The following is a 27,288-nucleotide window of genomic DNA, read 5'->3' on the forward strand; positions in this document are numbered from 1 at the left end:
GTGTCAGTTTTTTACCCACACGTGAGTCATAAATAAACTTCTGGTTTTCAGAACTTTTGGATTTGCGGAGTATGAATAATCAATTGAAGATCTACGCTAAAGTGCTTTAAATTCATGATGACTCACTCGTAATAACCCGGAGAATGTGTTACTACACCTAACATGCTGATTGGGAGAGCGAGACTCAGAGCATTTAACTCTCCCCTCATACAAGGGTGACTCTCTATTTTCACAACTGTAGGGAAAGACACTGCCTGGCCATCTAGTTTCAAGGGAGTTTATCTTTTTCACTTGGCAAAAAATAAGTTTTCACTTGACTGATACCCAACTCCACCCTTAAAAACTGAGATGATAGAGAGAATCTTAAAGAACACATCAACAATGCCTTCTTCTAAATTCCTTAAGGCCTGGCCAGCTCTGCTGCCTTCCTTCATCAAGGAGACTTTATTTGATAAGACAGAAAAGCAATGTTTATTTAAGATTTTTGAACTAGGGGGTTTCACAGTTAATTGGAATTCACCAAATGTCAATCTGACGTGGGCGTAGAGGGTGGGGTTGAAGAGGCAGGCAGATAAGAAGCTGTGTAGAGAGGTGGGGCTAGGAAGGGCCTGGCCGGGGAAGGAAGATGATATCAAAATGGTCAGCACTTGGTGTTGCATTTAAAGAGCAAAGATGTGTGAACGTTTGGGGATCATAGTATCTTCTTTTTGCATTGGTGACTGAGAAAATGGACACAATCAAATTGGAATGCCAAGGACTAGAAACAAAACTCTGAAAAGAGTGTATAAGTCTAGGTTTGCTGAGGAAAGGTATATTTTCATCTGTCTTCCTCAAATGGTGACTGTGCAGACAGTGGCCTTACCACTTATGTATTGGAATACAGTGTAAGTTTCTCAACTACAGGGCTTGCCATCACTCCTCCCAAATGACAAACAGCTTTCAGTAGCTGAAAGCTAAGCTCTGGGGTCTGGACACAGACCACCAGGTTTGAAATCATTGTGCCCTCATTTCCTTTTTACATGGCCTTGGGCAAGTGATTTATTCTCCGGGTCTCAGTGTCCCCATCCATAAAACAGGCACCATATTAGTATCTATCTCAGAAAGTTGTTAAAATAATTAAGGGAGACAATCCAAGTAATTATTAAGCGTAGTGCTTGGCACTCAATAAATGTCACTGAAACATTGAATGCAGTCTTAAAAGTAGTTTCTTGTTGATTTTTATGTGCATGTACATATGTGTTTGCATGTTTATTTGTGCATGAATGCACTCTCAAAATTTTAATAATGCTACTATTCTCAAAAATTTGAAGAAGAAAGAAGAGTTGAGAAGTTAATTTTAGCAATGATTTTCTTGCTGTAGTAGAGGCAGTAAAATTTATCTGTAATGCAAATTCATTTACTATGTGGAATAATTTCAAAACTATTCATACAAATAATTGAGGATTGAACAGATCGGAATTCAAATATCACCTCTGCTCCAAGCTGGTTAGTTAACCAAGTAACCACAGCTCTCAGTTACCCCATCTGCAATCTGAAGAGATCAATTACAACCTTCCACAGTCACAACGAGTAGAAAAATATCGATGGGAAGCACTCAGTCAATGAGTAGTACTAGTTTCAGAAGTATCATAATAGCAACCACAAAACCAACAACCTCAAAAATAATAGACGCCACCATATCATACACGTCAACCACTGAAAGGTAAGGTAGAAATCTGAGTTTTCAAGTTGTATTCAGATATCAAAATTCCCATATACCAGCTACTTAATAATATTGTGGATTGGGTGGATCACAGCGTTGTTTTCACTTTAATACCTCTGAGCATTTTTGGGGAAAGCTATATAAACCCAAAACTATGTGGAAACGTATGACAGTCTTTATTTTCAGGCCTCCTGAAATAAATTTACCCTATTAGTGGTCCTGTGTATGGGTAGCTATTTGACCAGCTACTTGGAAAATCAAGGTGGTGAGATGGGCCACAGTCACTCAGCAGTGGCAGACCTGTGTCTGTTGCTCAGGTTTCCTGACCATGATGTTCTGACACGGGGCTGACACTCCCCCTGGATGGCTGGGGGTCAGCCTAGTGGTTGGAGCATAATAGAATGGAGGGAACAGCCTTTGTGTTTAATTGCGCCTGTCCCCATTTTCACTTAAATAGTTTCCCTCATGACTCTGGGATGAGGGATGGGCCTGAGGCCTAACTTGGGCCACCAAGATGGCCTCTTTGAGAGAAAAGCTTTGCTGCCTAAAATGTGGAAAGTTAGGGCTGTGTGTGTCACACTCCTCTCCGTGTTAGAAAACACATGCAAAGTAAAACAGACGTGTGTGTGTGTGGGTGTGTGCACATGCATGTATGTGTGTGTGTAAGAGAGAGACTGAGAGAGGCAGCACTCGAATTCCTGGATCTAGCCATCCCCATGGCGAGCACCACTGCTGTCTTCTCCAGTTACATAACCCTCTCAGCCCTCCACCTTTTTCTTTCTTCGTAAGTGTGTTACAGGTGGGGATCTGACACTAGCGATCAAAGAGCTCTGATTAACAGAAAACTCGAAGCCAAATACACCTGGGTTTGGAATCCTGCTCGTCCACGTGCTAAACTTACCAGCTAACTATCCTTGACTAAATTACACATCTGGGTCTCAGATTTATTACAAATACAATTTAGGATACCTGTAACTCATCCGCAGGGTTTTGAAATCTAAAGAGGCAGCACACAGTGCTTGACAGCCACGTGTTTTTCCCTCTCTCCTCTTTTGGGTAGAAAAAATTCAAGAATAGAAGGACCTGAGAAAGCCATCGACCTGACTCCTTCCTGTTGGCTTTTCACAAGTGAAATGTCCCTGCTCATTTACAGAGGTGAGCTAACCCTCTCTATATTTTCAATCTTATAACCTTCAGCTAGGGTAATGCAAGCTCTTGTAGTTTCAAAATTTTTATTACACTACTGGATAAAGAAATGACCCCAAATTGCTTTTTATGGTAGTTAGAGGGGACAAACCCTAGAACGTCATAAGTTAGTTTTGCTTAGCCAATTTTAACTAAAAACACACATACAGACGTTGACCTTGTGCTTTCCCTTCCGTTTTCTTTAAAATCTCCTGGACACGAGGCTGCAAAGCCGCGGGACAACATAGGCTTAAGGTTAGGAGTCAACAGGACCTGGATTCAAATCTAGCTCCCGGCTGACCTCTATCTTCACGTCCTGGGCTAGCCAGCGCAGATACGTAGTGTGCCCTCCGCTTAGTCACAATGAGGATTCATCAAGACAAGGGAGATGAGCACTAGGACGAGCTCTGTTTATGGAAAGCGCTCCATAAGCTGTATGTACTACAATTGTGATTGTCACATAGATAATAGAGTCAGTAAGAAATAGGTTATAATGCCTCCTGTGTCAAACCTTTGTCTTGGGATCACCTTCACACTTTCCTTGTCTAACATGTGTGGCCAAGTAAATATCTTATTATATCACAAAATTATGAAGAATCACCCTCAAATAATATTTGTTTGCTCTTACCTTTTTTAAAAATTATGTGAGACTTTCTCAAATTAAGTTCAACGTGCATAATAAACCCTTTGCAAAAAATGAGCTTTTGCTGAGAGTTAATGGCTGCACTTCTGCTGTGACAGGCACGCTCCCGGGCAGCAATCACAAGTTCAAACACTCGGTGAGTCAGAGTTTCCCTTCACTGACACCCAAGGTTAGAAACAGGTCACACGCTCTGAGTCAAACGATTGCTTGCTCTCAGCGTATAATTCAAAATCTGACCTTTCCCGAAAATGTTATGATGCAGCTCCACGATCATTTCCATCATTAATCCATACGAAGGAAGATCAGGAATAACTTTTTTCGGTTTTGGAACCCAAGTTTTCTGGGACTAAAGCCATAAAAGCCATTTAAAGGAGCTTGAAGATCAGCAATTAAAGACTATTTCTAACTTTCATTCAAGCTTGATTCCCATGAACATAAACGACATTTATTCCCCAGATGTCATGTTAGTAATACTTACAAAAAAAACTTGAAATAGGACTTGAAAAATAAACAGCCAGGAAAAAAACACAAAAAACAGTAAATCATAGGAAGAACCGTAAATAAAAAAGAAACCTTTAGGGATGAGCATTGTTTCGCTGTCTGACTTTGTGGAGAGTGCACCATCTAGTGGGAATTCTCAATAAACACAATCTTATCGCCACCACTGAAAATGTTAAAGACCCAGACACTTTTTTCTTGTTGCTGTTTTAACAATCTGTACGGGAAGGTTCTTGCACCAAGTGTTATAAATACTGTTTCCATGCAGTTAAGCTATAGGAGCTGATGTCTGGATCTGTACCATTTATATTCTATACTTGAGCAAGAGTGCTACCTGCTTAGTCTAGGTATTGTTCCAAGTTCACAAACAGGAAAGTATTCTTATGTTAATGCTGAAATAAACGCCCATAAAATTTCATGTAATACTTTGAAAACTTTTAGTTCCAAAAACAGAGTCAAAGTTAAAAGAAAAACAAAACACTTTTGCAGCTTTAATTATAAAAGCATTAGTTACCATGAGGTTTTCCTCTCTTTAGGGTTCTAATCACATCAGAACGTATGATAACTATTGAGTATGCCCTCAGCTCACAGGTACTGTTATATGTCTGTTTGAGGTTTCATGCAGGTAATGAGTTTTTATTAATAAAGAAGAGAAAAACTGCATTTGAAGGAAGCAGGCTTGCAAGTTTTTCTAGTATTTGCTTAAGACAATACATTTCATCAAAATTTTATGACATGCTATAACATGGAATGAGGATTAAACGAGCAAAGAGAGATTCAGATGGTAACGCTGGGGCTGGTTTGTCCTATTTAATAGATATGCCAACATCTTTTTAAAGAAAACCAGATAAGTAGATGTGATGATAATAGCACTCAATAATAATGTTATATGTTTATATACACACATACATTCACACAACATATATATGTTTATATATATATACATATATACGTATTTATATATACATATATATATGTATAGTCATCTCTTTTACCTACAGTACTCAAAAGGAAGAGACCCAGAAAGATCATCAATTTGTGGAGGGTTAGAAAACTAGCAAGTTTAGATTTATACTACTGATTGCAAACAAGCCAAATAATTTCCAGAATTGTGGTACTTAATATATGTAATTACTAAACGAAAGACTAGACCCCAACACAAGTTCAAATATCATACAAATATAAACTCCTCAAACCTTACCAGCACTGTAAAAGTGGGAAGACCCACCTAACACAAATCACAAAAATATTGTGATATATAATGCATTATAACTTGCAAACAGCTGGTTTTATTATTAAAGAATACTTTGTGGAATTGTCATTGGACAAATGTTCCAACTGACATATTTATGAATCTGGAGTAACGGTATACGTTTTTATTGAAGAATGTTGTTTTGCGCCCCTTAGGCATTTATAATACATTTTAATAAAATAACTTCTTTGTTCAAGGAAATTGAATTATTCATGATTTTGCTGAGTTCTTTCCTGTTGGAGCTTCTCACAAAGCAACTCCTGACTGTTTGACTTTCTAAACAGCCTAAGTGAGTCCAAACTCTTTTGCAAAGAGAAATGAAGCTTAGAACTGGAGCTCCATAAAGAAATGCTTGTTTTCTCCCACACACTCACACACTTCAAAAGACTGGTCCAAAGCACAGATATTTAATTGTTTCTTTTAGTGGTAGATTTGATTATTGTCTTTGATCTGTCAGTGGCTCTATGTCCGCAACGCCAAGCATACACACGCACACATGTGCATGCACAGACACGCACACTCTCTAAACCCATGGTCTACTAAAGCTTTGAGTTTTCACTTGCAAGAAAGATTAGGAACACAGAAATCCAAGACTTCTTTTCTTCACAGGCAACCCTTGGACACCTAACCCACAGTCCCCAGTCTGATGCCATTCTTCCCAGGAACATGTCCCATTAGGGATATTCCATGTAGAAAAGTAAAAAGCTATTTCCAGGTAATGGTTTGTTCAATACTCCTGTTGGATAGGATATTCACTTCAGTACAAGCCTCTTTATGGCTTTGGGTTTGATTTCCTCCTTTAAAAACTGAGAGGATTCACCTTACACCTGTCAGAATGGCTACAATTAGACCAAAAATAACAAATGTTGGAAAGGATGTAGAGCAAAGGGAACCCTCACGCACTGCTGGTGGGAATGCAAACTCGTGCAGCCACTATGGAAAACAGGATGGAGATTTCTCAAAGTATTGAAAACAGAAATACCATATAATCCAGCTATCCCACTGCTGGGTAGTTATCCAAAGAACTTGAAATCAACAATCCAAAGTGACAAATGCACCCCTATGTTCACTGCAGCATTATTCACAATAGCCAAGATGTGGAAGCAACCCAAGTGCCCATCAACTGATGAATGGATAAAGAAGATGTGGTATACATACAATGGAATACTACTTAGCCATAAAAGGACAAAATTGTCCCACTTGCAATAACATGGATGGTCCTTAAGGGTATGATGTTAAGCGAAATAAGCCAGAAAGGGAAAGACAAACATTGTATGATTTCACTCATATATGGGAGATAAACAAACACATGGGCAAAGAGAACAGATTAGTAGTTACTAGAGAGGAAGCGGGCTGGGGGTGGGCCAGAGGGGTAAAGGGGCACATACGTATGATGATGGATAAAAATTAAACTACTGGTAGTGAGCATGATGAAGTCTATACAGAAACTGATAAATAATAATGTACACCCCAAATTACACAGTGTTATAAACCATTATTATCTCAATAAAATAACTGAAAAAAAAAGACAGGTTTTGATAAAAATATTTCTAGTGCCCTGAAGCTTATAATTTCTTTTTCTTTTTTCATCACTTTTGCCTGGGCTACCACATTTGAATATAAGTATTCTCTTTTTCTTCTGAATTTCTGTTGTTTAGGGGCACAAAAAACCCCCAAACAGTCTTTCATTTGAAATAAAACACAATTTTCGTAGGCTTCCTTAACTTCTTGACTACTTTTCTCCTACTCAACATGACAAACTCTGTCTATACTCTTGAACATAATATTTTCAAAGATTTGAAAATTTTCAATTGAAATATTTCAAAGAATTGAATGAGACTGTTCATAATGCAAGGGTAAATTAGAATATGGCCAATTCATTCGCTTCCCCTGGCCATATGCTGCACCATCATTCAACCTCACAGCAGTGGTGACCACAGAAGTTATCCTGTCACTTCTCCGACCCCTTCCAAGAGAACGGCTCCATCACCCCGGGAAACCCCTCATCTGTCCAGCTTGTAGGTGACGCCTCTACTTGACAGTCTGTCAGCTTCTCCACCTTCAACTCTCAAAACCGGCATGTTTCATCCTTGAGCCACACTCCTCCTCCCTAAGCATTCTTTAATTTTTCTCACGAAGGTCTCATAAAATTATGAAAACTCACACCATTCTTCTTGAATCTATTAACAAACACCCGATAAACTATAAATCAGGTGTTAACAGATATCTGAAGTACATTCTTATCTCTTCCAGAGTCTACTTCTTGCATGCCTTGCCACGAATTTACAAATTTACTGGTGAGTTTGGTTCCCTCTTGCTTCCTCCTCCCTCCTACTTCTCTTCCGAATGGAGTTTACTCTCCTTATTGTTTTGTTCTCATCCTAATGCAAATCTGAACCAGTCCTTGTGAGGACACACATTGGATCAGGCAGTGGGCAGAAATGCACACAATACAAAGACATTCTTCAGCTCAGTATCTTTATGACCGCCTCACATCCATCACCATCCTATGACCACTGCATCCTCATTTTAACAAATGCTTCCTGCCTCCAGTGCAGAAAATCAGCTCCTCAGTCTGTGTGTGCTGTTCCTCTTAAGCCATTATGGAACCTCATCTGTTACCAATGAACAGTAATTGGCCAAACGATATTTCCCATTATTTCAAAGACTACCAAAGATTAGGAATGCATAACTAATGTCATGATATGTTATATCCAAAATACCCAAAAGGAATATAAAACCTTATATATGCACTAATTTTTTTATTCTAATCTGAAAACTAGGAAAACGGAAACATAAGTTATTATACACAAGCAAAATTTCACCTAAACATTCAATAAACTGTTATAACCCTGTTATACAGATGCTTCTAGCCTAACAGTATCCAATTATTCTCTTTTAGTCACCATTTCTTGTCCAAAAAACAAGAAAATTTTCAGACCACTGAAATGCAATCAGAACTGAAGACAGAACTACTACATAGGAAATACGTAGTCACTTACCGGTGTGCGCATAAATTATTAAGGTGAAGTCCATATTTTTCTTCAGCGGACAACCCATCCATCATCAAGTAGAAAATGAGAAAATTGCTCTGGCCAAGAGGTTGTGAAACAAGTCGGGACTTCTCTAGCATGTATGTATAAATTCTGGCTGGTTAAGAAAAGAAAAGCAATTCTGTTAAATGACATTATTAGCTTCATTTCCATAAATTTACAAATATTAATTAATTAATAAAGAAAATAATGCAACTTCTTTTCAAACACAGACCTGTCTTAACAAAATTAATAGACTATTTTTTGGAGAAGTTTCTTAGGTTTTCCAGATAAATTAAGCAGAATGTACTGAGAGTTTCAATATACTCCCCCGCCCCTCTCCCACACATCGTTTCCCCTATTATTAACATCTTGCATTAGTGCAGTACACTTTTTAAAATGGATGAACCAATACTGATACATTATTTTTGACTAAAGTCTATAATTTACATTGGTGTTCACTCTCTGTGTTCTATAGTTCTACGGGTTTTGAGAAATTCATAATGTCATGTATCCACCATTGTAGTATCATACAGAATATTTTTAATGCTTTCAAAACCCTCTGTGTTCTATCCATTCATCTCTCCTTCTCTCCTGATCCCTGACAACCAATGATCTTTTTCCTTTCTCTATAGTTTTGCCTTTTCCAGAATGTCACATAGTGGAATCATACAGTATATAACCTTTTCAGATGAGCTTCTTTCACTTAGCAATATGTGTTCGAGGTTTTTTTTCATCTTTTCATGGCTTGATAGCTCATTTTTTATCAGTAAATAATATTCCATTATATGAACGTACTACCGTTTGTTTATCCATTCACTTATTAAAGGATATCTTGGTAGCTTCCAGCTTTTGCAATTATGAATAAAGTTGCCATAAACATTCATGTTCACATTATGTGAACGTAAGTTTTCAACTCAGTTAGGTAAATACTATGGAGCAAGATTCTTGGATCATATGGTCAGACTATGATGAGTTTTGTAAGAAACTGTCTTCCAAAGAAGCTGTACCATTTTGCATTCCCATCAGCAATGAAGGAGCATTCTTGTGGCTTCACATGCTTGCCTGCATTTGATGTTGCCAGGGGTCCTGATTTTAGCCATTCTAACAGGTGTGTAGTACTACCTCACCGTTGTTTTAATTTCCAGTTTCCTAAGGACATATGAGGTTGAACATCTTCTCATATGCTTATTTCCATTTGTATATCTTCTTTGGTGATGTCTCTTCAGATATTTTGTCCATTTTTTAAAATGGGTTGTTTGTTTTCCTATTGTTCATTTCTTTCAAAGATTTTATTTTTTTTCCTTTTTCTCCCCAAAGCCCCCCAGTACATAGTTGTATATTCTTCGTTGTGGGTCCTTCTAGTTGTGGCATGTGGGACGCCGCCTGAGCGTGCATCAACGAGCAGTGCCATGTCTGTGCCCAGGATTCGAACCAATGAAACACTGGGCTGCCTGCAGTGGAGCGCATGAACTTAACCACTCGGCCACAGGGCCAGCCCCACTATTGTTCATTTTTAAGAATGTATATTTTGGACAATAGTCCTTTATCAGCTCTGTCTTTTGTAAATATTTTCTCCCTGTCTGTTGTTCCTCATTTCATCCTGTTAACAGTGTCTTTCACAGAACAGAAGTTTTTAATTTTAAAGATGTCCATCTTATCAATTTTTCCTTTCATGGACTATGGTGTTGTATCTAAAACATTGCTGGAAAACCCAAAGTCACTTAGAATTTCTCCTACATTTTCTTTTGAAAGTGTTATAGTTTTGTCTTTACATTTAGTTTTATAATCCATTTTGAGTTACTTTTTATGAAATGTCTCTGTCTAGATTTATTTTTTGCATGTGGATATCCTATTGCTGTAGCACAATTTGTTGAAAAGACTATTCTTTCTCCATCGAATTACTTTTTCTCCTTTGTCAAAGATCGGTGGACCATGTTTACATGGATCTCTTTCTGAGCTCTCTATTCTGTTCCATTGATCTACGTGTCTGCTATTTCACCAATACCACATTGTCTTGATTACTGAAGCCCTATGGTAAGTCTTGAAGTCAAGTAGCACCAGTCCTCTGACTTCGTTGCTGTTTGTCAATGATGTGTTGGCTATTTTGGATCTTTAGCCTCTCCATACAAACTTTAGAATCAATTTGTTGATATGCACAAAATGACTTGTTGGGATTTTTATTGGGATTTTGTTGAATCTATAAATCAAGTTGGAAAGGACTGACATTTTAACAATAATGAGCCTTCCTACCAATGAATATGAGATATCCTTCCCTTTATTTAGAGCTTCTTTGATTTCTTTCATCAGAATTTTGTAGTTTCCCTTATAAGGATCTTGTACCTATTTTGTTCGATTTATACCTCATTATTTCATTTTTTGGTGCTAATGGAAATGGTGCTGTGTTTCTAAATTCAAATTCAAATTCCTCATTGCTGATATATAGGAAACCAACTGATTTTTGTATATTAATCATGGATCTTGCAACCTTTCTATAATCACATATTAGTTCCAGGAGTTTTTTTTTGTTTATTCTTTTGGATTTTCTACAGAGATAATAAGACAATTATCTGTGAATAAATACAGTTTGATTTCTTTCTTCTCAATCTGCATGCCATTTTTCTGTTCCTTTTTCTTTTTTCTTTTTTTTCTTTTTTTTGTTTTTAAAGATTTTATTTTTTTTCCTTTTTCTCCCCAAAGCCCCCAGGTACATAGTTGTATATTCTTCGTTGTGGGTCCACCTAGTTGTGGCATGTGGGACGCTGCCTCAGCGTGGTTTGATGAGCAGTGCCATGTCCACACCCAGGATTCGAACCAACGAAACACTGGGCCGCCTGCAGCGGAGCACGTGAACTTAACCACTCGGCCACGGGGCCAGCCCCTGTTCCTTTTTCTTTTCTTATAACATTAGCTGGAACTTCTGTTATGATATGGAAAAGCAGTGGCAAGACTTCGAGATAGTCTTACTCTGTTCCTGACACAGAACTTCTGTCCAGAAATATAGTCTGAAACAAGACATGTCTTTGCCTATAACAAAGGCATCAAAAGAAGTTTTAGAATTTTCTTGATTAATGTCTCACAATTTGAGAGTACCAGTACTGGCTGTGCTATACATCAATAGACATTGGCTATGAAGTGCTGTGTTGTAGACACTAACAAGTATTACTAGCAAACAGATCGCCAGGGTATATGGCCTCACGGTTAAGGACCAGAAATACAGACAATAGTCTCCCACTGCTGGAAACACTGGAAGAAGCCCACTGCAGCAAAGACAACAATGACTTGAATCTATGCAGGTACAATTTAATACATAGAATGTACATTAGGAAAGTTTCAAGACCTATATTGAAATGATCAAAAGGACCTGAATCATGGTTTACAGTATAGTTGTTGACAATGACACACAGACTTCAACAATAAAGTCTGCATGCCGGTTAGGGTGCGAGGCAGGTGATGTGTCTGTAAAGTGACACACGCCCATTGTGAATGGAGTCCAGCTATCTTCCTAGTTTACTGTGGCCTCGCATTTACTGTAGTAAGACTAATACCTAATATTCATTATTTTCATCCTCTACCTTTAAACATTACAAAAGCAAACAAAAAATAACCCACATCATAAAAACATGTTGCAATTTATTTCACAGTAGCTGAACAATGACGAAAGTGGGCTGCATGGGAATCACAACCTCAATTTTGCCTCAGAGCTAGCACCGGCAATTCAGAAGCTAGTGTTAATTAGAATTTATGGCTATATGTATGGCATGCTGAAAATGCTATTGTTTCTGGAGCATTCTTTTTATTTGAATTTAGGTTTATTCTTAACATTATGAATGGTTAGTAAGCAATTATGTATTTGAATTTCAAATTCAACTGTGAATTACTGTAGTTTTCCACTTTAAAGTTAGAATTCAAAGTTGGTCAACAACTTTTTTGGATCAAAAGGTAGCAGCTTTTTGGGCTAGCCCCGTGGTCGAGTGGTTAAAGTTCCACATACTCCTCTTCAGTGGCCTAGGTTCATGGGTTCAGATCCCAGGCAGGGACTGACTCCACTCATCAGTCATGCTATGGAGGCATTTCACATACAAGACAGAGGAAGATTGGCACAGATGTTAGCTCAGGGCTAATATTCCTCAAGCGAAAAAAAAGAGGAGGATTGGGAACAAATGTTAGCTCAGGGCAAATCTTCCTCACCAAAAAAAAAAAAAAGAAAGAAAGAAAGAAAGAAAGAAAAAACAAGGTTGCAGTTCTTAGGAAGGCAAATGGATCTAATCATTCCCTATGTGTGAACTATAAACAACATCTTGTATAATGAATCTGCTAGTAATTATTCTAGAGTCCAGCCTCTAAAAGCAAAAATGTGAAGTCTCTCAATTTTGGTCTCACACAGAAAACCTACTTGAACAAAGGAACGACTATTACAGTGCTTTACCTCTTGTAAATTTCTTAAGTGGTCAATTTAGCCAGTCAGAATGACTACCATTGCTAAAATAAAGTCTCAGAATGAATATTCCTTACTAAGAAAAGTTGTCTTAGTAGACCCCTTTCTAGAAAAGTTGTCACAAGTGCATAAAAAAAGGCTCTTTCAAAATATACCTCTAATTAGTGGCCCAAAGGAAAGTTAAAATTAGAATGGAGTGGCGTAGTTTCTTTTCCACTTCTCCATGAGTATTTAATCAGGTGGTAGTTTTAAGTTGAGGTCTTAATTATTAAATTTTCCTTACTTTTTTTTCCATCTTAAGCAAATTATTTGCTGAAAACACTTTCTGATTAAGATTAATAATATCAACCCTGAAATAACTAACTGCTCAAGAGAATATTTTTAAAAATCTACACATGGACGAAATAAATTGCCATAGTTGTTCTCTTCCAGTATTTTCCGGTCATCACCTACAGAAAGATGAGGTGAGAATGGAGGGCCGAGGGTGACCTTCTGACCATCGAGCTTCCACACTCAGAGAAAAGGCTGACTTTACGCCCACTTGTCCCAGCCAAGGTACAAGCTCAGTCTAAAGCAGCATTCAAAACTAATCACATTCCACACCATACAGTGACTTCAACACTTTTCATCTAAATTCAAAAACAGTGTAATTAGTAATCATCCTAGTTAGCTCATCTCCAGCAGTGAATAAAATTGCTGTGGATGAGCAGGATTCTGATCAGTAGGACTGGAAAAACATCTTGAAGGAGCTTTTAGGTAGAAGGAAATGCATAACAACCAAAAATTCAAATTTCCGTGAGACTCTAATATTTTTCCAAATGGAGAAAATGCAGGCCTTTTTGTTGTGTCTGAAATGAAACTGTGATAATGGAAGGAAATTGATAGGTTTTCAAGTTAGAGAGGTTTTAAAAATTTTTTTTATTTTTTTTCCAATTAATTTCACTGGGATTATAATGGTTTATAACATTGTGTAATTTCTGTACATTATTGTTTATCCATTCCTAAATACTTGTGCTCATCCCTAGTAGTCTAATTTTTATCCATCACCATACATATGTGCCCCTTTATCCCTTTCACCCGCCCCACCCAAAGGGAGACGTTTTTGACTCATTCATGCAAATGTCCACACACAGAAAGAAACTTTCTGCTAACTGATTTCTTGACTTCGCAAGACTTTTATTTTTTTAAAGTTGTAAGTCAGAAATATTCTTGACTAGAAATATATTTAGGATTCTCTATCTTTCCAGAAATCTACATAAGAATATGTTTCTCAAAAAGTTTTGGTACTATAAAAATATATACATTTGCAGTGATATATGACATAATGTAGTGTAAGTGCCTGACAGTAAGCTTTTTTTTTTTTTGAGGAAGATTAGCCTTGACCTAACATCCACTGCCAATCCTCCTCTTTTTGCTGAGGAAGACTGGCCCTGAGCTAACATCTGTGCCCATCTTCCTCTACTTTATATGTGGGATGCCTACCACAGCATGGTGTGCAAAGCAGTGCATAGGTCCACACCGAGTATCTGCACGGGCAAACCTCGGGCTGCCAAAGCAGAACGTGTGAACTTAACTGCTGTACCACCAGGGCGGCCCCTGACATTAAGCTTTTGATTGACAAGACGTCCATTTAAAAGACATCCGTCTTGAATAAACACATTGTCAGCTACACAACTAGATAAAGAGCCAGGCTGCCCCTTCCATGAAGTTCCCCTTGCTTTTCCCTCCTGCATTGGCAATCACCAAAAGCAGACTATTGCTTAATTAATATAGCCAAATAGTCTCCCTTTCACACATATGCATTTCTTTTGACTTCATGATCATTGATGCTAGGGCTGCTATAAGTGAAACGTGCCTCAACTAGGCGTCGAAGTGCGGTCCTAGCCTGAATCTGACACTGCCAGTCTCCACATCCCTCTTAACTTCACTTTCCCCATCCATGATTGGGGAGAAAGAGATACAAAGGTCTCAGCTTCCTGTGGCCTCCACGAGGAAGGAACCACCACCTAACGCACCGACTGTGCACCAGGTTTTTCAGACATCGCCTCCTTTAAACTCTGTTGCAGGTCTTTTCACATTTAAGCCCAACTGGCTTTTCCCCAAAGCCCAGGCTCTTTGCCCTAAAAGGTGCTGCTCCTCAGAGGGATGAGATCAGCGAAAGCACTCTGAAACTTTTTAAAAGAATGTCCAACTGAGAGCACAACACTAAGGATAATTGATGATGATGATAAGGAAGGTGAAGACCGTCTTCTGGTCTATTTAAAATGAAGATTTGAAAAAACCCAAGGCAAAGGCCCTGATCTATTCTCCATCTCATCAGTGTTACCTCTAAGGCTTAGGTTTCCCAAGTGGACGACGCAGCCTCGGCATATTTATCGGGAGACGTTTCTGATTGTCAGCAAATCTCAACGTCGACCTCAATAGATGTGTCACAGGGCACAGAAAAGACAAGGAGACAAGTATTCTTCACCTCCCACATGTGGGCTCTGGGTCCTCCTCCCTCTGTAGACCCTTCAGCACATTTCTGCTTTGCCCATGCCTACACGATAAAGCCGGCACTAAAGAAGTAGAAAAAGTATATGCTTCTATGCTTAGCATATATAAACTTCAATTACGAAGAGGAATTGACTCTAATTTAAAAAAAAATCCAGAATTAAATATTGATAACTTTCCGTATCGATTTCACACTCTCAATAATACATGTTCTTTGTTGTCACGAATGAGTTCATGATGGCTTTATACAACTTCCTCCCCAAGCTGAATAATGACTGCTTCACTTTATCGTCACTTCACGTTGCCCTTCTTTGGATTCATTAATACAACAAATACTTAACCCGTGCCTACTATAAGCCAGGGCAGACAAGACCTCTGCCATCAGTGGACTTATGTCCTAATAAGAGACACAGACAACAACCAACCAGACAAACAATGAAAAGGATACTTTCAGATTTTGACAAGTGCTCTGGAAGAAACAAGGAAGGAGACATGATCTAGAGTTAACAGAGCTGGGATGGAGTGACACTTTAAGAAACAGGGAAGAAGGAGGGGTTTCTCCAAAGATGAGACTTGAAACAAGACTAATACAATAAGTGACAGGCCACACCAGGAGAAGAGGTAAGAGACTGCTAGGCAGCTAAAGAGACCAAATCAAGGCTTGGTCTTACACATGGAAGGAACCTAAACAGTCCAGTGTGGCTGGGGAACATGGACTGGGCTGGGGATAGGGGAGGACGCTGCAGACCCAGGCACAGTGGCCCTCACAGGCTGTGTTCAGAATGTCACTCTGAAAGAACTAGGAGCCAATCCTGGGTTTGAGCCAGGGACTGTCAGGCTGGAGTTGACATTTTGAAGAGACCAGCGAGGGGCTACCCTCTTAGGGGACTGAGAGGGGAAACAGCGGAGGTCTAATGGCACACCTGACAGTAAGTGTTGATTTAAATTTCTACCGAGCTCCCACAGCATGTCATCTTTGTAGTTAACATGTATGCATTTAAATCAGGCAATGACCTGAAAAACAAGCAGTTCTGAAAACCACAGACAAAGTGGGCTGGGTCTGTGGCCTTCGGAGGGAAGGTTGTTACACACTAGGCTAGATTCAGAAAACGTGGGCACACGACGTCACTGAGAGCTTCTAGAGAAGTGGAAACCAGAAAGGGAGGGTCCTCATGCATGCTGAAACAGATGACGTTATGACTGTGGGGCGACTCAAGGGCCCAGAGTGGAGCAGAAGGGGGGTGTGAGGGACTGCCAGGAGTACTGGGGATGAGAGAAATGGGACGAGGGAGGAGGGAGCCAGCATATCCAGCTTCTCCTGGTGATTCACCTGAACTCACACATCAGTGAGTCCTGGCAGAGCCCAAGTGCATGACAACACGCGAATAATAATATTTGTTTACCCTGGAATAAAAATGATCAAAGAACAGGACAGGCAGAGTAGGTTAAGATTATGACAGACTAGAAAGGAGTCGGTTTAGTCTCCAAAGACTTTACGGAAGCTGCATCCAAGGTTTTTGAAGTTTTAGTTAATAGTCTTCATATTACACAGTCTGATACTTTTCAAATCTCCAGCTTATTTTTTATTATTAAGAATGTACAATTCTACAATAAAATAGTTAGGAAATCATATGGAATCTCAACTAGTCTCGATATGCCTGGTGTTCTAAAAACCTTCCGCAACTTCCATTATAGAGACGTTCGTCAAGGTTCAAGAAAAGGCCGTTTCTCCAAATGGTGAGAAAGGGGGAATCTCAGCTTTGAAATGAAAGTGAAAGAAAAAGAAAAAGAAAAAGGTGAGTGACTTACAGAGGAAGGTTAATGCAGTCAAAACTCATGAGGACCCTAGGAGATCAGGGCAATGACTGGACCCCTTTGTACAGAAGAGGAAAGTGAGGCACGGAAAAGTCAAGAGACCTGCCCAAGGTGAAGGTCTGGAAAGGAAAAGAGCCAGGACCAACCCAGACAGGGCGGCTCTAGGGCCTGTGCCCCCGCCCACTCAAGGGAGCTCAGGAACTCGGCATCCTGCAAACACTGTCTTTGGATCCACCTGGATATGTTGCTGATGTTGACACACTGGGCACTCCGCACAGTCTGGGTGCAGTAAAAGCCTTATCCACTCTCAATTTCTACCAGGACTTAACAAGTAAGCGTTATAGGAAAGTGCAAGAAAAGGAAAAAATATCCCAGAAAGAGACCATTCCCTACGCCAAGGTAAGCACATAGGACAGTAAAACCCCATGTTTCCAGGGATGCAGTATATTAAAAGTCCTTCAATTAGTGCTTAGTGAATAGCATTCTCTTCAACACAAATATCCCAGAAGGGGAGATACTAAATTGCCTGACAAATCATCAGGCTAGTAGCTAGATCTACCTTGGAGAGAGAGAATGTTTCAGTTTTGACCGTCTACCTGCCAACTGAAGTTGGAGACTGAACTAGACTATCCTAGGCTAAGCTAAGTATGCTAGAATTATGCTGTACTCACAGCCAGCTCAGCTACGTGGAGAGGTAGGCAGAGACAGTGCACTTTAGGCCAAGACTCAGGATCACCTTCTCAGCACTGTCTTCATCCTTTTCACAATGTAAGGCAGCTGTGGTGGACCATTTATGGCTCTGTTCTAAGACTGAGAAACTGTCAACTTCAAAAGTAGTTAATCTCCAATTAAATGAAACAACACTGAAAGGAACACAGGAGAGCATGAAGTCGGGTCTCTTAATTTTGTAGCTGGGGAAAGAGGTGACATTCACAGGGTCTTATAAGCCAGTGGCGAAGCTGAAATTCAATGCAGATGCCCCTTTTCCACCATGCCAGGCTGCCTTGCATGAAGAAGCCTTTGTGTCTTGTTGTAGTTCACAAGAAGTGGGTGACTTGTGAAGAAATTCAAATAATAAAGAGCCAACTAAGAAAATCTGTACACATATTTTTAAAGATTTATGAACAATAAAATGATTAGCTGGTGAAAAGAATGAAGGAATATGCTATATTAGTCTACTTTATCCATGCATATTCTGTAAGACCATTTTGCATAGCATAAAAATTTGCATATACACTAAAGTGAATGACAACCTTATATTTTTGTTCCCTTAAAAGACCAAAGATGATCCTGATCATAAGAGAATGAACTGAGAACATGCCATCTATTGTAGTCTCTGCCATTAAGTAAGCGCAGTTGTACGTCATCCCAGGTAAAGCTCTTTGTACTCTTAGATGAAAAATATAAGTCATTAGGGATTCAGACAACGACACCTGAAAATACCTCAAGTCTCAAATGAAAGGCTCTGGATGAGTGAAAAGAAATCTTCACTGGCAAAGTCTTCCTCATATTTATACTTTAACCTCTTAAACCTAGACTACAATAAAGCATAAAATGAACCCATAAGCTACATTTTTCTGACCTCGTTTGAGGTGTACTCACCTTACTCCACTTGGATTAACTACTGTAGTGAACACTTACAATTCAGAAAGCTTTTACAGGGGACCGATTGGAGTGACTCAGCTCTCCTTAAAAATTGAGTAAAATACTTTAAATCTGTACCTCTTATTTTTCTTTCAGAGAAGAAGTTTCAGTAACAGATGAAATTACTCAGAAGTGTCAAACTGACTTGTAGCTTCTTAAAGTATTCCAGGTGTGTTTTGGGGATTGACAACGACACTTGCTCTTAAACTGAAAATAACTTGAAAAGTAAAGACTCACACAGTCGTTCTCGCCGTATTCTCTGTGTGGGTTGAATTGTGTCCCACAAAAAGACACGCCTCAGTCCTCCTCCAGCACCTGTGACAGTGACCTTCCTCAGGGGATGAGGTCAGCCCACAGGTCGTGTGTCTTCCAGATCGGCACAGCCCCTACCTGCGCCGTTATCTTGCACTTATTCTACTTCATTCATTTACATTTCCTGGCTGGTCTCGTGGTCTAACCTTTCCATTTTATAGATAGAACTTAGAGAGTCTATGTGATTTGATCAAAGGCACAGAAATAGGTACAGTGTTAGGACACGGCGTTTGAGCCTCAAGGCTTCTGGGGTTTGACTTCAGTGTGATGACATCAGCTTCACAGGCTCTTTGGAATCTAACAAAGACCAGTAAACACCCAGAGCTTTCAATCCACTATCCCTTTACAGCCCTCACGACTCCTTCCCGACATTAGCGTTACCTCTGTTTGCTCAATCGGCCCTATATCCATTTATTCACTCAGGATTTACCAAATACTTGACTCGGCCAGACCTTGTGCTAGACCCTGGGGATACAGCGATGAGCACAAATTTACACTCTGGTGGGGAAGATGGACAGACAGACAAGACTTAGCTCTTTGACTATTCTGCAAGCCTTTTAGGGGAGGACCCAATCTGATTTACTTTAGAGCTAACACTCAACACAACAGTATAAACATGTAAGTGTCCAATAAAACATGGAATAAGCTTTTTTTAAAAAGATGAAATCATACTGGAGTAATGTGGGTCTTAATCTGATATGACTGGTGTCTTTAGAAGAGGAGGAGAGAGACACAGAAGGCCTGGGACAAGGGAGGCAGAGACTAGAATGATGCCTCTATGAGCCAAGGAACACTAGGCGTGGCAGCAGCCTTCAGAGGCTGGAAGAGACTGGAAGGATTCTTCCCTGGAGAGACCCGGGAGAGCACAACCCTGCCGCCACCTTGATTCCGGACTTCTGGCCTCCAGAACGGTGAGAGAAGACATCTCTGTTGTTTTAAGTCAGCGAGTTTGGGGTGTATTGTCACAGCAGCTCTTGGACACTAGCACACTCTATGGCATTCTCATATCAACTCTGTTTATTCCACGCTGACAGGCACCAGAGGACAATACATGCTATCAAGTCACTCTGTAGTCGTCAGAGCATCTGATCAACAGTTAAGAGAATGCTTATATTTGGACTTGGAGAATGGGGAGCATCCACAACATCTTTAGGATGAGCTAGTCCCAGGGTCCTACCTCGGGTCACACTATTTTTAGGGCTGTTAGGTGTCTGCTCTTTCATCCTGCTTGAACACATCCAGTGTTGGGGTGAGAAAGCACGTTGCAATCATGAAGTAAAGTGGAAAGTTCTTGTAACTAAGTGAAGATACGCCTTCTCCGGAACATCTACCAACTCTTCATGGTACACGTCACAAATCTTCGTCCTCAGGACCCTTTCTTCACACGTGGTAGTGAATTTTGAAGGCACTTGTCCTATTTCCCTTGTGTCTGTTCTTTTCCAGGATAAACGTTTTCATTCTTCAGCGCCCACTCTGAAGACATGGCACTTGAGCTTTCATTCTCCTCATAAACATTCTCCCAACACATTCCTTTTATTTTTCTTCTTAAATACAGAAAACAAAGAACTCTGACCTCTTCACACTCCCCCACCACTAATGTTCCAGGCTCTACGCTTTTATTCACGCAGTCTCAACTAGCACTGGCTGTATTGGTTTATTTATTAGCAGTTGTTTTATTCTTAATTTAAAAAAAAAAAAAACATAAAAACAGTCATCAGATCGTTTTGCCAGATTTTTAAAAGAGCACAGCAGGAAGCTACCAAACAAACAAACATAGGCTATAGGCACTGGGTTAAGGGCGTTCATCAGGAGGACAGAACGCAGGGAAAAACGATATGGAAAGCGGAGGAAGGTAGAGACCACCTGCATGGAAGCCTGGACTGCTGTTTTCCTAAGAGGAGAATAAACCCAGTTATGCTCAACATGTACTCAAGTTGTGCTCATAGCTGCTTAACGATTCGGAGAGCATTTCAGGCTCTGAGGTGCGTCAGGATCACCTCTATGAATATGTATTATCTCCGGGCCCAGGGTGCTGCCTGCAGACGCCGCGTGAGAGGTGTCTGAGGGTTTGATTGTGCTGACGCTGCGTGGGACCGCGTGCTCATAGAGACCGCTGATTAACGGAAGGCTCCATCAGTAAGTGTTCACCGCAGCGCTTCCCAGTTTTTTTCTACACATGCATGTAATGCTTGGCTGAACTAACATTCCTGAAGAGGACATGTTAAATTCTACCCAGAAAAAAAGTAAACAAAATCAGTAACGGATAAGACCTTCAGTTACTGGATCTTCATCTTGGTAAAGGGAATATTGAATGGAGGGGAAAAGTTGCGCGAGTGATAACGCAGACAAGAGATTTCCCCTCCGCGCCAACTGCGCGCAATCCCGGGTGGCCAGCCGCTGCTCGGGGTGGCGCTGGAATAGCGCCTCTTGAACTTCAGTATTTGTGTGAATCATCTGGGAATCCCGTTAGAGTCCCACTCCGCAGGTGTGGAGGGGGGCCTAAGATTCCGCATTTCTAACAAGCTCGCAAATTATGCCCATAGGCTCATGTTCGGGTCAGACATTGGAGCGACAAGGGGCTGGAACACTCAGCTTTGGGAAACCCCTACCGCCCAGCTTCTCCGGCTCCAACCACAGGTCCCTGAAAGCCCAGGGGAATGACGCTCTTAATTGAAGGGAGCAGACTGTGCCCTTGGCTTGGCGAGACACTGTCGCTGGGGTGTTATAACACTAAGACGTGAAGACCAGAGTTGATGCCTCGAGACATTCTCCCCTGAGGTCTTCCTAAAACGTAGACCTTCGAATGGGGCTCTTAGCCTTGGAATCAAAACAATAACTTTCCTATTGCGGAATCTCAGCCTCTAACTTCAACATCTGAAATTATCTTTTGCTACTCCTTTTATTCATATATTTTTAACCAAATTTCATTTAGTAGTAATAGAATTTTGGCATACACTTACTGCAAAAGACAGGGTTTTGGTTTCTAAATTATAGTCAAAACTAACTTTTGTTTCCTGAAGGAAAGATAGGGTAACTTGAAAATGCCAAATAAAATCGATCTCTTTCAAAAATCACTGAAACTAACAACTGTGTGCTGACAGTTGTTATAAAAGTTTTTAAAATATTTGATCCTTCCAAGAAGATTAGGAGGGACACCAACAATTGTATTTACATTGTTAGTTTGCATGGATAATCTGTTTTGATTGAAAGATGTAAAATCTTAAGTGAATTTTAAATTAGTTAAATTTTAAATAAGAGGTTTTCATAAAGCACACATTAAGTATTTAAAAAAATAAGAAACAGTTCTGTTTGGGTTTAGTTCAGTGATCATTCTGATGTTTTGATTTGTTTTAATTCAATTACTCTAAACTATAGATTTAGCTTTATTTGAGATAGATTTCAATGTGTGTTGTATGAAGAAATTATATACTCATAATTTATTTTAATTGAGTATTTAAGTTCACTTCTATGTTCAGCAAGTATGATTCATGTCAACTATTTTTGGTTTGCTTGCATATTATATAGTTTATACAATAATCATCTTGAAAAGGTTCACCTTCATTTCAAAATATTTTTCAATTCACAATACTTTTAGAACTCATAATCTAACATCTCAGATGCACGCACACAGACTCACACGTGCACACATACACACACAGGCACACACAGCATTGCCCATTGCTGCCACACTTGGTGATTCTCTGCCCTCTTCTGGAAGCTCATGAGATCTCCCTTTGTTGATTTTAAACTTACCTCCAGTTAAGTGTTTTTTCCTCTCGCAGAATTGGAGTTCAAAATACTTTATGAAGCAACTGGACAGATCATTAAGAGTCGTCTTGGCATGTCCGAAGGCTTCCAAGATGCACATGACCTGTAGTAAGAGAGACACGCTTATTGAACTACTTATCTTCTTCCATGGAATTCGAGCATAACAGCAGAGACACAGGGAATGTTCCATTATCTAAGAGGTTTTCTATTGCTATATAAGACCATGTTGGATTTTCGAGGTCACTCTTTCCTCAAGTGCAAAGGCTTAGCATCCTCTGTCTCAAACTGCAGCAGATGTTACGAAGATATTGATGGAGAGAGACCTCACTTCCCTCGCTTCGCTGTCCTCTCCGTGTCAGTGGAGGACGACGTTCTCTTTACACACATATACAAACAACTCAGCACATGTTATTTGAGCTTTTAAAGTTGAGAAGAACAGTGAAAAGCTTTTGTAGCTTTCCAGGGGAGGAGTTAGAGTTAATATAAGCAATAGTCAGAATTTCTTTTAAAAGTAATAAATTCCCTTGAACACTGGCTTATCCCCCTCTTCTGAACTCGTATTTACTTTCCACACATACTTTTCAGCCCGGAGCCCCGCTACGACCCTCCCTCTGCCCTGTTGTTGCTCCACGCCAACCAGTCTCTCCCACAGGAACAGGTGGCAGGGTTCTGGATGGAGCTGCTTTATTCAGTGTTCCTTATTCCATGTGCTCTCTTTCAGAAGTGCGGAGTTTGCAGCTTAAAATGCCCTTAATAAAGCTCCTCAGATCAAACTGACATCTGAAATTCTTTCTTGATGTGTTTCCTTAAACACTGACTATACAACAAACAGCATTTATTCTCACAATTGATTTTGTCTGTGATAATGGTGACGACCAAGCAATTCTCCAAAAAATAAGGTTGGAAGGTGTTTTTCTTTCAAAATAAGAATACATTAACTGCAGTTCCTGCATCGGCCACAAGAGGGAGTACAATAATACCTAATTGATAGACTGTGTTCCTTATAATTTGTGGTGATAGTATCTTTTCATAATTTTATTCTAAATTTAAAAAAAAAACCACTTTGCTCCTACCTTTCAGTTTTCTGGGGACTGCTAGATCAAGGCAGTCAGTTCACCTGGAAGTAGTTTATATTTTGAATGATTATAAAACAGTACTTTGATTCTAATTACAAATAAAAAATGTTAAAAGTTGTGGTAATAGTCAAATATATTAAAAAGTCGGTTTTTTGAAGTTTTAACTTTTGGAGAGAAACATATTAAGTCTTTACAGAAACCCTATGATTTAGGTCTCTTTATAATAACCTAATATTAAAGATCGTAACAGTGAATTGATGGTGACGGTAGAAATGTTTTCCGAAAAATAATATGGAATAGTATTTATGAGAGCCCTATTTTTTGCTTTTTTTCCAATAATTTAATATTAAATAAATATATAGTGAAATTAATAGTGTAATTATATCACATTTTAAACATTTATACTACTATATTAAGCAACAATTTAAAAGATCATAAAAAGAATTAGAATGAATTTTTAAAGATATTTTGGCTTCTAGTTATTTTGGTGCTGTATCTGCTAATAACCTGATTTTTTTATTATCATAGAAAAGGGACATGAAAGATAATTCATGACACGTGTGCAAACAGGAAGTAAAGAGGGATGTGTGTGCTCTGGACTGAGAAGTAGCTGCCCCTGTCCCAGCTTTGCTGAGGACAAATTACGTGACAGTGAGCGAGTTTCATGACTTCCCCAAACCTCAGCTCCCTTTGTTCTAACGCAGGAATAACTCCCTCAGTGGTTATCAGTGTCAGGGTCTGAAGCCCTCAGGGTGGTGCCTGCACATAGAAAGCAGTCAACTAAGAACACGGATTACCTTTATGTTTGTTAATAACAACAGAAAACATTAACACTGGGCTTACTACATGCCAGATACTATTCAAGCTTTATATATATAAATATATTTATAAATTACACATATATGTATTACATGTGTGTGTGTCTATGCATATATTTCTTATAATCCTCACAACTAGTGTCTCCATTTTACAGAAAAGGAAATTGAGAGAGTAGGTAACTTTCCCAAGGTTCAGAGCTTGTAAATAGTGGAGCTGGGGTTTGAGCCCAAGCAACCTTTCTGCAGAAGTGGTGTGTTAAATCTCTGCAGTGTAGGGCTTTCACTGTTAGAAAAACAATAAAGACAAATATGGCATAAAAATAAAACCACTGAGCAAAATATAAATACTCACAAAGCTTTCTTTCATTGTGCACTGCTGGCTGGTCCATAATTCAAGTTATTTCACTGACGAAAGTGAAATAACCAGAGTGGCTTCTATCTTTAATTAGCCACTTGGCCAATAGGTGGCACTCAACAAATGTGTTGAGAAATATCGAGAAACGCAAAACTTACTATTATTCCACCGTTCACCTTGACTGAAATAAAATAATGAGAATGTGGTAAACTAAAAAACCTTTACATAAATATATAGGCAAAGAGATGTAAGTATATATGTCCTCAGTACTTACTGATTCAAATTTTACTGGCGTGATTTTTTTTCTATGCATATTGTATGGTGTGTTTTCTATAAAATTTTAATAGTTATGCCACTAAAAGTTATGTGCCATTATCATGGTCTTATTAACCTTTTGTATTTTTTAAAAGTAAATACGGTGGCCTCCTCAACAAAAACTAATGGCTTAATCAAGTTGACCTCATCATTCTGCTCTGTGAAAGCAGTTGCTCAATAAATGTTTATTTCAGTAATTTGAATGGAATTGAATGTTCCTTAAAGTTGAAACTCATTTGGGCCAGAATGAGTAAAAAGTCCCAGGCAGCCTTTTATTTTTTTTTCCCAAAACATGACTTTTCTGTTCCAATAAACCTATTGCCACGGAAAATCCCCTACTTCCACAGTTTGAAATTCAAATAGAGGGATTAGAAAGAACAGCCTTCTTAGCTGATCTTAGCTGTTTTGAAATTGTACAGGAAACAAAAGCAATATTTATAGTGAGAGGATTCAAACCATCTGCCCACCGTGGAAGGCACATCTGAAGCCCAAGCAAAGGCCGAATGCAAACCACGCAGACCTTTAAGACAGCATATCTGAGGAAAAGGTTAACACGCTGCAACCTCACAGCTGTGCATCCCTTAAAACTACATGTATCACCTGCATACAATTACCAAAAATCATGCCTGGAGCTCAGTGCTGGGCTCTACCTCACCTTCCAGATGCTGGCTACCTGTCCTTCTCTTCCCCTGTGCACCCCGCCCTGGAGAGAAACTACCCCTCACCATGGCAGCGTGGAGCTTATAAACGGCCAGCTTTCTCCCAAACCTCTTCCTTCTGGTCTTCTGCTCCCCACACTCCAGATTACAATCTTTCATTGATAACCCTTTACTTATGCCGTCGATTAGACCGCAAGGAAAGTGGGCCTAGTCCTCAGCCTCTACATGATTCTCTGTGGGAGACCATCCTAATATGTCCTTCTTATGTCTCCACCATTCTTTCACTGTTGATTCTTTGGTAACTGCTGATCAGAGTAACCTCCAATGACTGCTCTTCTCTCACACTCTACTAGCGTCCAGGGCAAACTTGTTTGGTCCAGCCTCAACCAGCGTTTCCCAGGTGGAGAACCAGCGTGTGTTTGTGGGGCACAGCATGCAGGCCACCGCGGGGCAGCATCTTGCACTGTGTCTGCCAGTGTCCTGTCTCAGTATCTTGAACCAACTCTAATTCAGCTCACTGGCTCCTCTCCTTTTAGGGCCACCTAACGGAGGTTCCTTTCATCTCATCGTGCACTGAGCTTCAAGCTCTCTACGAAATAGTCCCATATAGCAAGAATATTCTTTTCTACTCATCTCCTTAATCAGATTTTTCTTTCATGCAGGAAGTATTGGCTCATCTCTTAAATGTACATAATTTCATTGAACCTCTGTGATGTTTTAAAGATTTACGATCGATTCCTAAGTTTATCCAATGCTTGTATTTAATGCCCACACACACACTTGACTCTGTGCAAAAACTGTGGCTGGGTAATTTTCAAGAAGGTCTTGGACACAATGATATTCATGCAGATCATAATTTAAAGGGAAACCCAGAAAAGCATAATTAACGTGAAGGTTAAGTTTAAGCCATACTCAAACCTGGGCAAAATTATTCCATGGGACTAGAAAACACTTATTTATGACATCCTCAATTTGCCATGAGAAATGAGTAAAACAAATGAATTGAAGTAGTTTTACTTGACGTTATAATATTGATTCCCAAATGCTAATTAATTTGGAAGAGTTAACTCTATCTTATCCAAAGAAATGCAGCTTAGAATGAATTCACTTAAGCTAAAATGCAAAGCCAATTTACATAAAGTAATCTAGGTTGCATTTTAGAAATTACACAGCCTGCTCTTAAAGGATCATTTTAATAAATCATTGTTTTAGTCTATAGTTTACAGTAGATGCTATTATTCTGTCATCACAATGAAGCCAATAGATCCTGCTCTTCTATTACA

The 27,288-nt window shown here is 39.4% G+C and overlaps 1 protein-coding gene across 1 annotated transcript in view; it reads right to left on the reverse strand.

Annotated features, from left to right (window-relative positions):
* Positions 1-27,288, reverse strand: part of MYO16 (myosin XVI) — a 450,985-nt gene that overhangs the window by 255,206 nt on the left and 168,491 nt on the right. Inside the window, exons 14-15 of the mRNA XM_046664745.1 lie at positions 22,768-22,885; positions 8,283-8,430 (exon numbers count right to left, since the gene is read on the reverse strand). Of these exons, the coding sequence (XP_046520701.1) occupies positions 8,283-8,430; positions 22,768-22,885 (266 nt within the window). The remainder of the gene's footprint in view (positions 1-8,282; positions 8,431-22,767; positions 22,886-27,288) is intronic.

This window comes from Equus quagga, chromosome 6, assembly GCF_021613505.1.
Source record: "Equus quagga isolate Etosha38 chromosome 6, UCLA_HA_Equagga_1.0, whole genome shotgun sequence".
Taxonomy (NCBI): domain Eukaryota; kingdom Metazoa; phylum Chordata; class Mammalia; order Perissodactyla; family Equidae; genus Equus; species Equus quagga.